This window comes from Lates calcarifer, linkage group LG6 (assembly GCF_001640805.2).
Source record: "Lates calcarifer isolate ASB-BC8 linkage group LG6, TLL_Latcal_v3, whole genome shotgun sequence".
NCBI lineage: Eukaryota > Metazoa > Chordata > Actinopteri > Centropomidae > Lates > Lates calcarifer.
The window spans coordinates 10732696-10745746 of NC_066838.1; the positions used below are offsets into that span (position 1 = coordinate 10732696).

The 13051-nt window shown below is 39.1% G+C and overlaps 1 protein-coding gene across 2 annotated transcripts in view; it reads right to left on the reverse strand.

Moving 5' to 3' along the window:
• Nucleotides 1–13051, reverse strand: part of cntn3a.1 (contactin 3a, tandem duplicate 1) — a 73501-nt gene that overhangs the window by 15708 nt on the left and 44742 nt on the right. The window contains exons 10-12 of one of the 2 annotated variants that reach the window (XM_018666176.2): nt 12386–12515; nt 9287–9437; nt 269–396 (exon numbers count right to left, since the gene is read on the reverse strand). In XM_018666176.2, the coding sequence (XP_018521692.1) occupies nt 269–396; nt 9287–9437; nt 12386–12515 (409 nt within the window). Of the gene's footprint in view, nt 1–268; nt 397–9286; nt 9438–12385; nt 12519–13051 lie in introns of both variants that reach the window. The other variant, XM_018666175.2, reaches the window with a different exon arrangement.

Here is a 13051-nt window from a genome sequence, read left to right on the forward strand (position 1 = left end):
AAGCAAACATGTTGTGCATGTATGTATGTATATATGTTTGGTGTTGGTGCAATTGTACTCTTTGCTATAATAGTGATATTGTTTTAAGAAATGGAGATGATTGCTGCTCTGTATTATGCACTGTATGGTATAAAACCACTTGTTGCCGAGGCAACAACTAATAGGGATACAAAAAAAAGAATAAACAAGCAAACAATTTCCAGCTGCCATTTACAGTACATCAACAAGGGCTGGTGTTTCAAGCCATGTCAAGAAAATGATACCTTACCTTTAACCAAAAGGCTGCCAGCACTGCTTGCCACTCCAAACTGGTTTCTGGCTACACAGGTGTAGAGACCAGCATCCATTTTAGTAACATTGGAAATCCGAAGGCTCCCATTATCCAACACGGTAACTCTGTAGGGGTAAAAAGAGTACACATGCAACCATATTAGGCCAGTTGACAGCACATTAGTACTGGGGTAATAAAGCACAGTACAGCCATACTTATGGAAGCCTGCGTGGTCATTTTATATTCAAAGTGCATAGAAATCTATTCTAAATGAGCAAGTCCAGTGTCCTGCAGCCTTTTAACTTTAGCCTGGAGTTTATCTCAGTGAATTTTAATTGGCTTCCTGTGCTTTGGCGTGACAGAAGGAGAAGCTCAGTGTGAAGAGTTACAGTTTGATTTCTCAGCACTGACTTGATAAGAACAGTGCAAGATCACTTCATGGGAAGAAAGTCTCATTTTCAGTGCAGGAGGATATCAGGAGGAATTCTAAATTACAGATCTGCTCGTGCTGTATAAGCACATCATAGGTGTTATTTTAGAAATATCACTTCAGCAGACATAAACATACTTAACTTTAACATTTTCTATATGACTGGCCTGTTGCCTAAGAAATTCTGATTGTAGCATATGTTATACTACATGCATCTAAGGCATTCATTTTAAAACACTTAATTCAGCACTGCTTCATACTGTGCCACATGATGTTAAGACACCTCATCCTAATACACTGTTAAGAGAGGCAGAAATGCAGCAGGAAAACTGTGCCTTAAACAACATTTAATAGAATCGCAGCCCAAAGTAAGTCAATTAAACCCTAATTAGAAGCACAGAGATTTGGTTCATAATATTGTTCATACATAATGGCATGCAGTGACTGCTAAGAAGCTCTTAAATTCTAACCTGGATAAATGCTTTAATAAATATAACATATAACAGTAAAAGCACAAACAGCTACAACAGCAACAACTACGGAGATCTAAATCCAAGAACTGGTTGGGTTGTATATTTCAGCAAAATTTCACTAGCAGAGAGCAAATTCTGCCTGCATGGTAGTGTGGTGGTGGAACAAAGTTGAACCTATACGACATGTTCCATATTATAAAGATTCTCATTTCATCTGCTGGAATGATCAGTCAAGGCTGACAGATTATCTCTGACAGAGAGAGTGTACTGCTGCAACTTCACCAGTCAACATGGTGCTGGAGTGACATCAAGCTGGACTTGAAAGATAAGTCTGCAACAAGACATTGCCTGTGTATAGTGCTCAAGCTCCAGTTCGCCCTGCATGTTCTCCCTGTGCCAGCGTGTGTTCTCTCCAGGTACTCCGGCTTCCTCTGAAGACATGCAACTTAGGTTAATTGGTGACTCTAAATTGCCCGTAGATGTGAATTTGAGTGTGTTTGTCTATATACTGGCGATCTGTCCACCCAAAGTCAGCTGGGATAGACTCCAGGCCCCCACGACCCTTAAGGAGAAGCAGCATAGATAATGGATGGATGGAAGTACTGTTTCATTTCACTGCAACAATTCACTTCATCCATGAATCTATTTTTTTTTTCATTTTACTTTCTTGCTCAGATTTATCAACAATTACAGCATTCTATCACTTGTGCTTTTAACTATAAACCATAACTATAACTCATAAACTACTGAACTGTGAACCACAGCATTACTAAACTTTCTTATGGTTATGTTTAGGTACTCACAGCACTCACAGGAAAGATGGTCTGTTTTAATACTTAATACACAACATGTTGGTGACTTTGCTGCTGTTCATAAATGTAGCACTTTCATAAAAAAAAAAAAAAAAAAAAAAAAAAAACATACAATACTGTGAACATACAGTGGTGGAAAAAAGTTTTTGGACACCCTTAAAATCTCAAATATTATCATGAAATATTTGGGGAAAAATCTTTTTTGTGTTTCAAAAGGTGTGGCTGCAGTAGACAGACACAAACAAATACAAATGATATTTTTTTTGTTTATTGTTTACAAGAAAAACTAACAAAACTAAATTCTTGACAGTTTCAATATGTCAGTTCTCAACATTGTCCGTATCAAAGACAACAAATAACAGAGAATGTGTTCAAAACTGAACAAAACATAAATAAACCATCACATCATCAAATTAACATTTAGTAGTCCTGCCATTAGTAGAACTCTAATCCTGGCTGGCAGGTTCCCCGCGAGCCTTTCACACTGTTGAGGGGTAATCTTGTCCCATTCTTCTTGAATTACTGCTTTTAATTCTTCTAAATTCTTTGGTTTATGCTTTGAAACAGACCTTTTGATAATCCACCACAGATTTTCAATGGAGCTCATGTCCGGGGATTGAGCTGGCCACTCTAAGACCTGGATACAGTCCTCCTGCAGCAAAGTTCTACTGGCCCTGGATGTGTGGCAAGGGGCATTATCTTGTTGAAACATCCAGTTTTGACCTTGACGGAACAGTGCACATGCAGAAGGGAGCATGTGGGTTTCGAGAATGGCACAATACTTGGCAGAGTTCAATGTGCCATCACAGACAGTGAGATGACCAATACCAGCAGCACTCATGCATCCCCAAACCATGATACTGCCTCCACCATGCTTGAGTAAAAAGTTACTGTACATGCTGGAGATAATGCTTGGCCTGGCCTTCTGCGTACCCTCACATTATCAGGAGGAGGATAAAGCTGGAAACTGGACTCTTCTTCCAATTCCTGGCTGTCCAGTTCTTGTGTGCTTGGGCCCAACGATGCCAAGCTAACCTCAGTCTCTCATTGATCAGGGGCTTCTTGACAGCCTTGTAGGACCTTAAGCCATGATCTAAAAGTGGGCCACATACAGTGCAGGTGGAACACTGGACATCAGTTTGGTTTGACCACTGCTGCTGAAGCTCCTGTGATGTAATTTGGCAGTTTTCCCTGCACATGTGGATCAGGATGCGGTCATTTCTTGCTGAAGAAACCCTTGGATGCCCAGATCTTGGTTTGTCTTCCAAGCTGTTGCTTTGTCTGTATTTCTGCAGTGTATCCAACTGCTGAAGGACTGCATCTGCACTCCCTGGCTATCTGACGGCAGCTGTACCCTTCCTGAGAATCTGTATCTTCAGGTGAGTTTCCTGCGTTAGGTTCCTTGTTTTAGCCATTTTTGTCTCTGAAGAACTTTCAAATGTGCTGGCTTTATATAGACATGAAGCACAGCAACAAAAATGGTGTCTTTTAATAAAAAGCACAACTTTCATTACTGGATCACTGGTACCAAAATGACCCAATATTCAAAATTTCTTATGTATTTTTATGGAACCAGTCAATTTTAAGTTTTCAATGGCTTTTTTAGGATTTGTTTAGTATTTTGGTTGTGACTGTACTAAAAGAAATTGCACTTGAAGACCTAAGAGTGATTCTTAATGCATTACATTACATTTCCTAAAAAACTTATTTGTTGCAGTTAAATTACATATAAATGTAATTTCTAAAAGACAGAGTTATTTGTCTGTTATCTTGAGTGTGGGCAGAATAACACAAGGGCACAAATTTGCAAGCCGAAAAATGAAACCTTAGAAATGCTGATGCCCTAATGAAAAGATTTGTGGAAGTCCTTAAAAGCACGTCTGTGTCAACAAGGCCTTGAATACAGTGTGTACAAAAACATGCACAACGGAGACAAGCAAAATGGCATTCATTTTGTCCCATTTTGAGCAGAGTCAAGGATAGAGGATAAAAGAAGGAAAACATTTAAGTGGCAAACTTGTTTGGCGAGATCCACACACGCCAGGGACACCCTAATTCTTAATAAAATTTAAATGAATGACAGGGCCACAGGTGATTGAGTCACAATAAAAACACATCACTGGTTTGATTAATTCTATTTACCGTCATGTCAAAAAAGCATTCCTTTGCTTTAGTGAAAAACTGGCCACATGCTGTACAGAATGCTCTGATTAAAAGCTAAAAGGATTTTATTTATGTGTTCAGCATGTAGCTAATGCAACAGAACCATTCATTTTAAACCATTATTTCATCAAAACGCTGTCAGATATCACTAATACCAGCTTGGTAAAAATGCATCACTAAATTATTCATTTTTAATGCCTACTGTTCTTGTTTCACCCTTTTGTCTTTCCTGTCATCGAGGCATTCCAGCTGATTCAGAAAAAATCATTTTCTTGTTCTCTCTTCTTTGATCTCTGTAATTACTGGAGGTAATCTATCACATCCCTTAAAAGACAGTGTGACTTACATTTTTGCTTACTTCCTGGATTCTCCTTCTGTTTCCCATCACTGAAAAATGTTTCCCAGCACTTCTTTCTTGCATTGAGGGTACAGTAGTCACTGCCTTTCCCTTATTGTGTATCTCAAAGTAAATGATCTTATATAACCACAGATTAAATATGTTAGTCCTAATAAAGCGTAAAGTGTAATTTTGTGTAGCCTGGTTGTATTTTCTGTGTTAATTTCATTAAATATAGCTTAGGTGGATGTCGTGATTTGGCTTCTCTGTCAGCCTGAATATTTTGTAATCTACATAGTCTTGTTATCTATTTGTTAAAAACCTTTTTATTTTGGAAGGAAATGGCAGAATCAGACAAGAATAAATTAGAGACCCCCTCCCATGTAATGCCACTTCTTGTGGTGACAATTGGACCTCTTGCAGAGTGTAATGGTTTAATACGTTCTAATCGTTCTGTGATTATACAACAAGTAGTTCCGACCAAGCAATCCGATTGGTCAACAAGACATTTAGAATGTGCTCAAATCAACTCATCACTAAAAATATTACTCCGCCATATACATTTTACATTGTTGGTAATAGTGATGCTTGCAGACCCCATCACTGTTGTTCTCAAATTACATTAAAGCACACCCTCTCGTTTAATATTGCTTTATTATGCAAATGTGAGAAACTTGTTGAAAGTCTTCTCAAGTGCTGCTCAATTAATTCACTGGCTATGCACATTCTGTTTTGTCAACACAGCCAAAAAGACCTCACTGTTTCAGTAGAAAATGAGGCAAAGTAGACCATTTAAGGCAGAACATCTCAAAACCTGTTAACATTAAACAGATGAAAAATAGGTAATAACTTATAGTGGCTTCAGAAATTATTCAGACGCCTTCATTATTGCACACCTTGAGTTCTAGATTTAATTTTAAATGGATAAAATTGCCATTTTTGCCCGTGAGTCTACACTCAATAACCCATGACAAAAATCAGAAAGGGAAATCTGTCATTTGTGTCTGTCAGATCAATTAAAGGTCCATCACCCTTGCTGATCATCACTGAATATCTGTTGTATATCTCCAGTGAATAAGCATAATAATAGAGGAAAGACAGGTGAGGTGTTACAAGGTCCATCCTTCAGTTATCACAATGAAGTAAAGAATCTGCGCTGCTGAGATGTCCTTCAGCAACACAGAGTCTCAACCAGCTCTGATCTCTCCAGAGGATGCATGCGTGAAGAAAAAAAATCCCTACAGGGATCAATAAAATATCACACTGTTAAAAATAAATTCCCTTGAGCTAACAAGCCAGCCACTGCTTGCTGAACTAATAATTAATTTGGTCTGGTGTTATCAAAGTTATTACAAACCATTAAGCCTCATGAGCACAGATTAATATTTCATGATGTGAAACAGTTGTTAGACTTAGATTCTGATGCCAGGGCTTAACTGAATCAAGGAGGACATGTGTGATAATTCCCACGTGTTAGGGATTTCTTTCTTGAAGAGTAATTTGTCCAAGAAAGGACCTACAACACTCATGTAAAACATGTAAAGCTTGTGGGATAAATATGTTATTGGCATTTGATGGATGCAAAGTAGATAATGCTACAGCTTTACCTTTTTTACAAAGTCGAACTGCTGTGGGAAATCTATCTGCAGTAAAGTTCTTCAGTCAGAAAGGTCATGTCAATTTGATCAAATTATATTCTGCAAATTTTTTGATACTGCCTTTCAACCATGGTTGAAAAGACAATTTCCTGACCACATTTGAAATTAATTACCCCGCTGATAGATGCCATGCCCTGCAAATCCTGACTAAAAGCTCAATTTTTTTTTCTTTTGAACTGCATGTAATGGTGGAACAGGGTTGAGCCAGTGTTTCAAGCATAACTGGTTTGAAAGAAGATCTTGAATACTCCTTTCTAAAAAGATCCCTTAAAGGCAGCCTAGATCTCCCAAAATGATCAAATATGACCTGTATCGCCTTAAAGGCTGGTGGAATTAAAATACATTAGCCTCTTTGACTGAGTCCACTCCCTGTGGAGCCGGGGGTATATTCTCCTAACTGAACTGAGGGCTTCCTTTGTAATGGACTATAACAAAGAGTTATGGATATGAGATGTCACAGGGATAAGGCTTGCCATTAAACTGTGCAGTAGCCTATGTCAGGCTTCCTCCTCACCAAAGCTACAAAGGAACTGTTCAGGGTAAAGATGTAAGGAGCATTATCTGTCTGAGGTGCCTTCACTTTGTTCCCTTTTCTCTAAAACGTTGCCCTGGAGCGATTAAGGTATTGGGGAAAGTTGTGGGATATATAAAATCTTGAGCAGTGAGATATAGTAAACAGGCAGCACTTTAGCTCAACCTTATTGGTTGGTGTTAAAGTGACCTACTGGCTGTAATCTAAAAGGCTGTGCCTCTCTGTGTTGTAACAAAAAACAAGAGACTATAAATGAAAAACATTATTTTAACCACTACAACCACAAGGATTGCGTAATTAACTCAGTATATTAGTAGGAACTTGCAGTCTTTTCGAGCACTGCTTAATTAATTCACTAGTGGTGCACATTCTGTTTTGGCAACACATTCAGAAGTATCTTGCTATTTTAGTAGCAGGTTCATAAATGGATGTATGTATATGTATATGTATATGTGTATATGTGTGTATGTATATATATATATATATATATATATATATATATATATATATATATATATATATATATATATATATAGCATAACAATCTTAAACACAGTGATTCAATCTAAAGGTAATATTCCTGAGAGCTATTTCCTATATCCATTTTACAGTTGCTGGTAGTGGTCACCAGTGAAATTAAATTAGGGTAAGCCTTTTATCGTTAACCTCATAGCTCCCTTTGTAAGTGCACTGCAACCCTGTTATGAGGCTATCTTGTTATACATGCCTGGGATATGAGCTGATGTAGGTATCACCACTGCATGATTTCATTAACTAATCAGATCCCGCCTTGTTCTTAGTTGATTTGTTCTCCCCCTGCTCCAGATCCTTGAAAACATTATCCCTGGAAGATTAGAAGGAATTATGGGTATTTTAGTTGAGCCAGTGGGATGGATTAGTGTTGTGCCACTGCTGTAATAGCATTGGTAGCAGCCCCATTTCGATATGGAGGAAAGTAAATGCTAACGAGCCAGGACCAGGGGAATAGGTTTGCGAGAGATGCTGCAATAATGTCAAAGCCTAACATCTTGTATGCAGCTCACCCACTTCAGGGCAAGGCTGTAACGTTAAATCTCAAATGGGAAATCTTGCCTTTATGGGCGCGACTGATATTGCACATTGCAGTATGGATGCATTTTCCTTTCAATACTTAAGAGGATGATAAATCTGCAAGCTGGGTCTAACATTTAGCAAGGCCTTTGCAACACATAATCTTGGTGCTGATTCTGCTTCTCTCCCTCAAATAAAACATCTCTCTCCAGTAACCCAGATGTCTCAGCCAGGTATTATTAACTTCCTTAACAATCAGATTGCACCTTCAGTTTCCTCCAGCATACTGTCTGACATGGGGGAGGTGAGACATGACTAAATGTGCTGCACTCCCACAGTGGTGACGATGAATCTTCCAGGGGTTGGGGGTGTTAAAAGCTGCTGAGCCAGTTGAACAATTAATCCCATATCAAATGAGAAATCTGGACCCCCACTATGTCACTGCATGTGCTGGCAGGTGTGCTTTTCATCCTGCTGGTACATTCCCGCAAAAAATAAAGATGTTATCAAACAGAAAGTGGAAAGTAATTTGTGTAGACGTGGTTTTACACAATGAGAGATTATGAAAGCACACCTGAAAGTTAACGCTTTCAAAAAAAAAGAGAGAGAGAAAGCAAAAAAAAAAAAAAACTTCACAGTTTTTTTGTTTTTTTTGTACCTTTCTTGTCAGATCGCCAATTAAAAGTGCCACAACAAAGTGTTTTTGGTTCTTCTCTGTGTAATCTTGTTGAATCTTTCAAGGTTGTGAGATCTGCAATGCTGTATATATGTCAATTGAGCAAGTTGTTTAAAGCTGCCTTCTAACATATCTGCGTGTCTTCCTGTTTCCTGCTACATGAGAAAAAAACAGTATGAATCCTGATCAGTCACTGACCATACAACCTGCTGCTACCTTGACCAGCGTTATATCATCAGGGGCAGAAGTGTTTTTTGTTGTCTCATTATCATTTGTTTTCTTTTTTCCTCTCTTCTCTGGCACACAGAAGTATTGCATTGATCTGTACTTAACCCGATTTCTAATAAAACAAGGTGTCCAGCTAGTTCCCCTGGTGTCACCACCACTATCACAGAAGAATGTATGTTGTTCAGCAGCTCTCCATTGATCACTCCTTTTGGGGATTTCATCTGCTTCTTCCGTGTCTCAGCGGTAGTCTGGATCATCTTCTGCCTTGTGCTCTAATGACCCTCCAGGCCTTACATGCTGCTAATGAGCTGATGGATCAGTGCATCGATCCAAATGCTGCAGTCTAGGAACGACCAGTTACCTTAAGTAAACAGTGCAGAGACCAGCTCTGAGCACAGCCAGCAGAGGAAAATACAATGGAGTTCAGTAAAGAAATGCAGATAGCAGGGGGGAAAGCGCTGGAGTGCAGAACGTCTTATGCAGTTCAAATTGTATTGTGTCACACTATGGTTCTTTTCTCTGCAATTTGTCACCATGAATATCAAGTAGGAAAAAATAAAATAACAAGTCGATGAAATACTATTCTGCAGACAAACTAAACAATCTGTGGTCCCACACACAATGAGTTTGCAGCTCTATACAAAGAAACCTGGTACCTGTGGCTCTCTCTCAGGGCTTCCTTCCCTTTTCTCCACGAAATCACGCCGCGAGGAGACATCCTGGGCTTGCATTCGATCAGAATGTCGCCACCCTGTCGCGCCAGAGTTTGCGCCTTCAACAAGTTCTGGGAGAAGTCTGGAGCGATGGCTAATGGGGAGAGTGGAAAGAGAGGAATCTGAGTACTTTGAGTGAGACAGGAGAGGAAGAAAAAAAAGGAAAAGATGTTTAATTTACTGTCAGAGAAAGGGAGAGAGAGAGAGGAGCAAAGGGGGTAGGAGCTATTGAGGAAATGACAGTGGAGGAGCATCCTAAAAACATGCAGGTCACTCCATCCATTAGGTAGGTCGTCAGCTCTTACATCCTTTCCTTTCCTCACACATATACACGTGTTTGCACACATGCAGGCGGGGCTCACAGACAGACATGGTACATTCTTTTTAAGAAGACATTTTATTTGAAAGAAAGTGGGTTTTCCAATTCCATGAATTTTCCTTAGAAGGACATTATGCATTACGAATTAAGCCTTGGGGCTCTGAGGCAAAAATGAGAGAATGTAAAACGAGAGGGAGGCTTTGTTGCTCCTCCTTTAGGCCTTAATTACTAAGGCGCCGACGTCTGGAGCTGTTTTGTATGCGCACCGACTCAGCAGAAAGCTCTTCAAAGTGAACACGCAGCCTGGCGCCAGTGACATGGCTGAGCACCTGCCAACGCATGCCGGTACGCGTGTATACACAGCAATACACACCACAATACGCATGCATTTATACACAGATAGCACCTCACAATTATTTCTTGACACTAAGTGCGAAATGTCTGCGTTTCCTTGAACAACAGAATAGATATTTGTCATATTTGTCTTCTCATAACACACGGGTGGAATTTATATGAATTCTTATCTTAAAACAGGAGTCGGAGGAGTTACAGTTTTAATAAAATCTGTTTATCCACATGTATATTAAATAAATGTAGAAAGGTACTACAAAATTTAAACAGATCCCCTACTCTGTAAGAGGGCCATGTTAAGTAAGTGACAAACATTCATTTTTTTTGTGCTTGAGTTAAGTGTTTGATGAACAAATATTATGATGGTGGCAGACAGAAGGATGAAAAATACAACAACTTAGCAATCATTACACTGTCACTAAGAAACTATCCCTCCATCAACTGTTTGAAATTGAATTGAATTTGAACTTTTCAGATTAATCGATGATGAAAATAACTGATAGTTGATATAGCATGTAAAGATTTATCAGGAATGGCTAACCAAGTATGAAATTGTTTCCTTCCTCTGCACTAATTTCAGTGTTTGTAAGACTGTATTCTAATGTCAAAATGAGCCTTTTTTAGAATAAACCTTGTTGCAAATTATTCTGTAATAAGGAGGTGCAGAATGCACTGACTGCATAGCTTTTTGTGGTCTCAATCATGAGTAGGGAAATTGTCAGACAGGCTCATTGTAAATCAGTCCACATTAGGACATAAATAGTGCAATAGTGGCCAATGTGGTCTCATTCTACTTTGTGGTGTGACATGAGAATTGTTTGTGATGTACAAGATTTTCACTACCATACATGGTGGACGTGTACATATACAGTATAGTTATTCAAACCTGCTCTGAGTTCTGCAGCTGCAACCCTGCCTGCATAGAAGCAGTTACTTTGTGTCGGGCTGCCAATCAGAGTTATGTATTTTTCTAAACACAAGCATCTAAAGCCGCTGTGTCAGGAAGTGAAGTGGCTCTGACAGACTACTAATACTTTGTTTCACTAATGTCAAACAGCCACAGCAAAGTGCTGTGAGTGCTTATATAAAACAGTTTTATTTTCAATACCTGCTTATATTAAATACCTAAAATACAGTTTGAGGAAAGGAAATCAAGTATGCACTTAATTTCTACAAGCCAGATATGCAGAGGCTAATGGAAGAATGTGTTGAGGCACAAATAGAATCAATTCACAACTTCTCTCGCCCAGATAGCTATAGCATCTCAGCCCCTCATGTAACTTGCACCTGTTTGTCTGACTAACTGTTGCCAAGTACCTGTCAGCCTTTTAAGCCTGAAGGACCTTGAACCCATTAAACTGCCTCTTACTGTACTCCTTTATGCTGTGTATTGATGTTTGCTTTAGAGTCCAATGTCTTGTGTCGGTTACATAAACTGTGTCATGAAGTTCATCTTCCATGATTAGATTGCTACTACTATTTAAAAAAAACAAACATTTACAGTGGACATAGGAACTGGAGCTGCATCTAGATCAAGGTAAAATCTATTATAGTTAGTAGTAAATTTTGACCATGGACAAGTGAATTTGAATGATTACTACAAGAAACAGTGAGTAAATAATAAACATAATTCCCTTCCATCACTGTCAATACAGTCAGCTAGACTCACTGAACAGGAACAACACACTAATACTGAGTGTCTAATAAAATGTCTTATAAAATGTAAATATTGCAACCAAGCAAGGTTTTGCTCTCATCTCCCTGCTATAATCAGTGTACACAGTTGATCATCCCCTAGCAAACCCGTAACTTCAACATTCCCACCTGAGGGCATACCAGCATCTCATGTGGTCACTTGATTACAGGAGAAAGACTAGTGTGCACTTTTGGACAAAATTCTGGCAAATAAAGAGGCAAGAAATAAAAACAGCTTTTTATGTGCTCAGCTTTAATTTAAATGGACAGAAGAGGATGAGTTTACCCTTCAGACCAACTTCACTGCCTTCTTGGAAAATATATTTTCCATACGAGAAAAAGAGCAGTGAAAAAGAGCATTAGGGGAAAATAAGTTTTGTAAAATTATCTTAGTGATTTAGCTGGCAAAAGATAAGTGCTACACATGTTGCAAACATGTGTACTTAATGTTCTGCCAATATGACTGTGAATGTGGGAGCTATGGCCTCAAATGTACACCTTTAATTATAGCACTCCCATCAAGATGACTGGTGTCCTATTTATTTTGGCAGCCTTTGCACATTAATCTTCTTGCCAAAACAAAAAAGAGGCCCGTCATGATCCATCTGAAAGTGATTAGGGAGATGGCATGAGCACAACTCAATCAAATCAACAAAGTCTTGTGTGTTTGGTCTTACCTACGACTCGTAGCTCAGCGTTGGTGAAAATTCGGCCGTGCTTGTTCTCTGCCACACACTGGTACATGCCGATGTCAGCCAGATTCAAGCTACCGATCGTCAGCACTCCATTATTCGCCTGAACTCTGTCCTGCTAGAGACAAACACACACACAAACACACACATGCGTGCATTTAACAACACATAACTCAAAGTAGAAGCTGCCTCGCTAACCTGACAACAAACACTAAACAGTTCTAGACAAGGTGAACAGTCAGCAGAAGGTGCTTGAGTGGTTGCCTCTGGCATAAAAATAAGCCCCAATACAACTCAGGGTTTACATCCAATTATGACCTCCTTTGTGCTCATGCTGTTGCTCCTTCAAGTGCTTAAGCCCTTTGTTAATGAATATGTGATGAAAGCACTGTTATCCAAATCATACTGTGTCTCTGCTTTGTTCCATTGTCCATGTTTCAGGACTCCTTCATCCAATATTCAACATTTTTTTAGCTCTTTGCTCTCCAACAACTCTCAAAAATCTGGGTCTCCAGTTTGTCACTAATTGTGCCTGTCTGCTGTTGCTGGGAGATATAGTGGTGTACAGTGTGTGCTGATTCTTTGTGGTTTTGTCACCACAGTAACCCCCATTTCACATTACACATGCAGTCATTTGATCCATCGTTAATA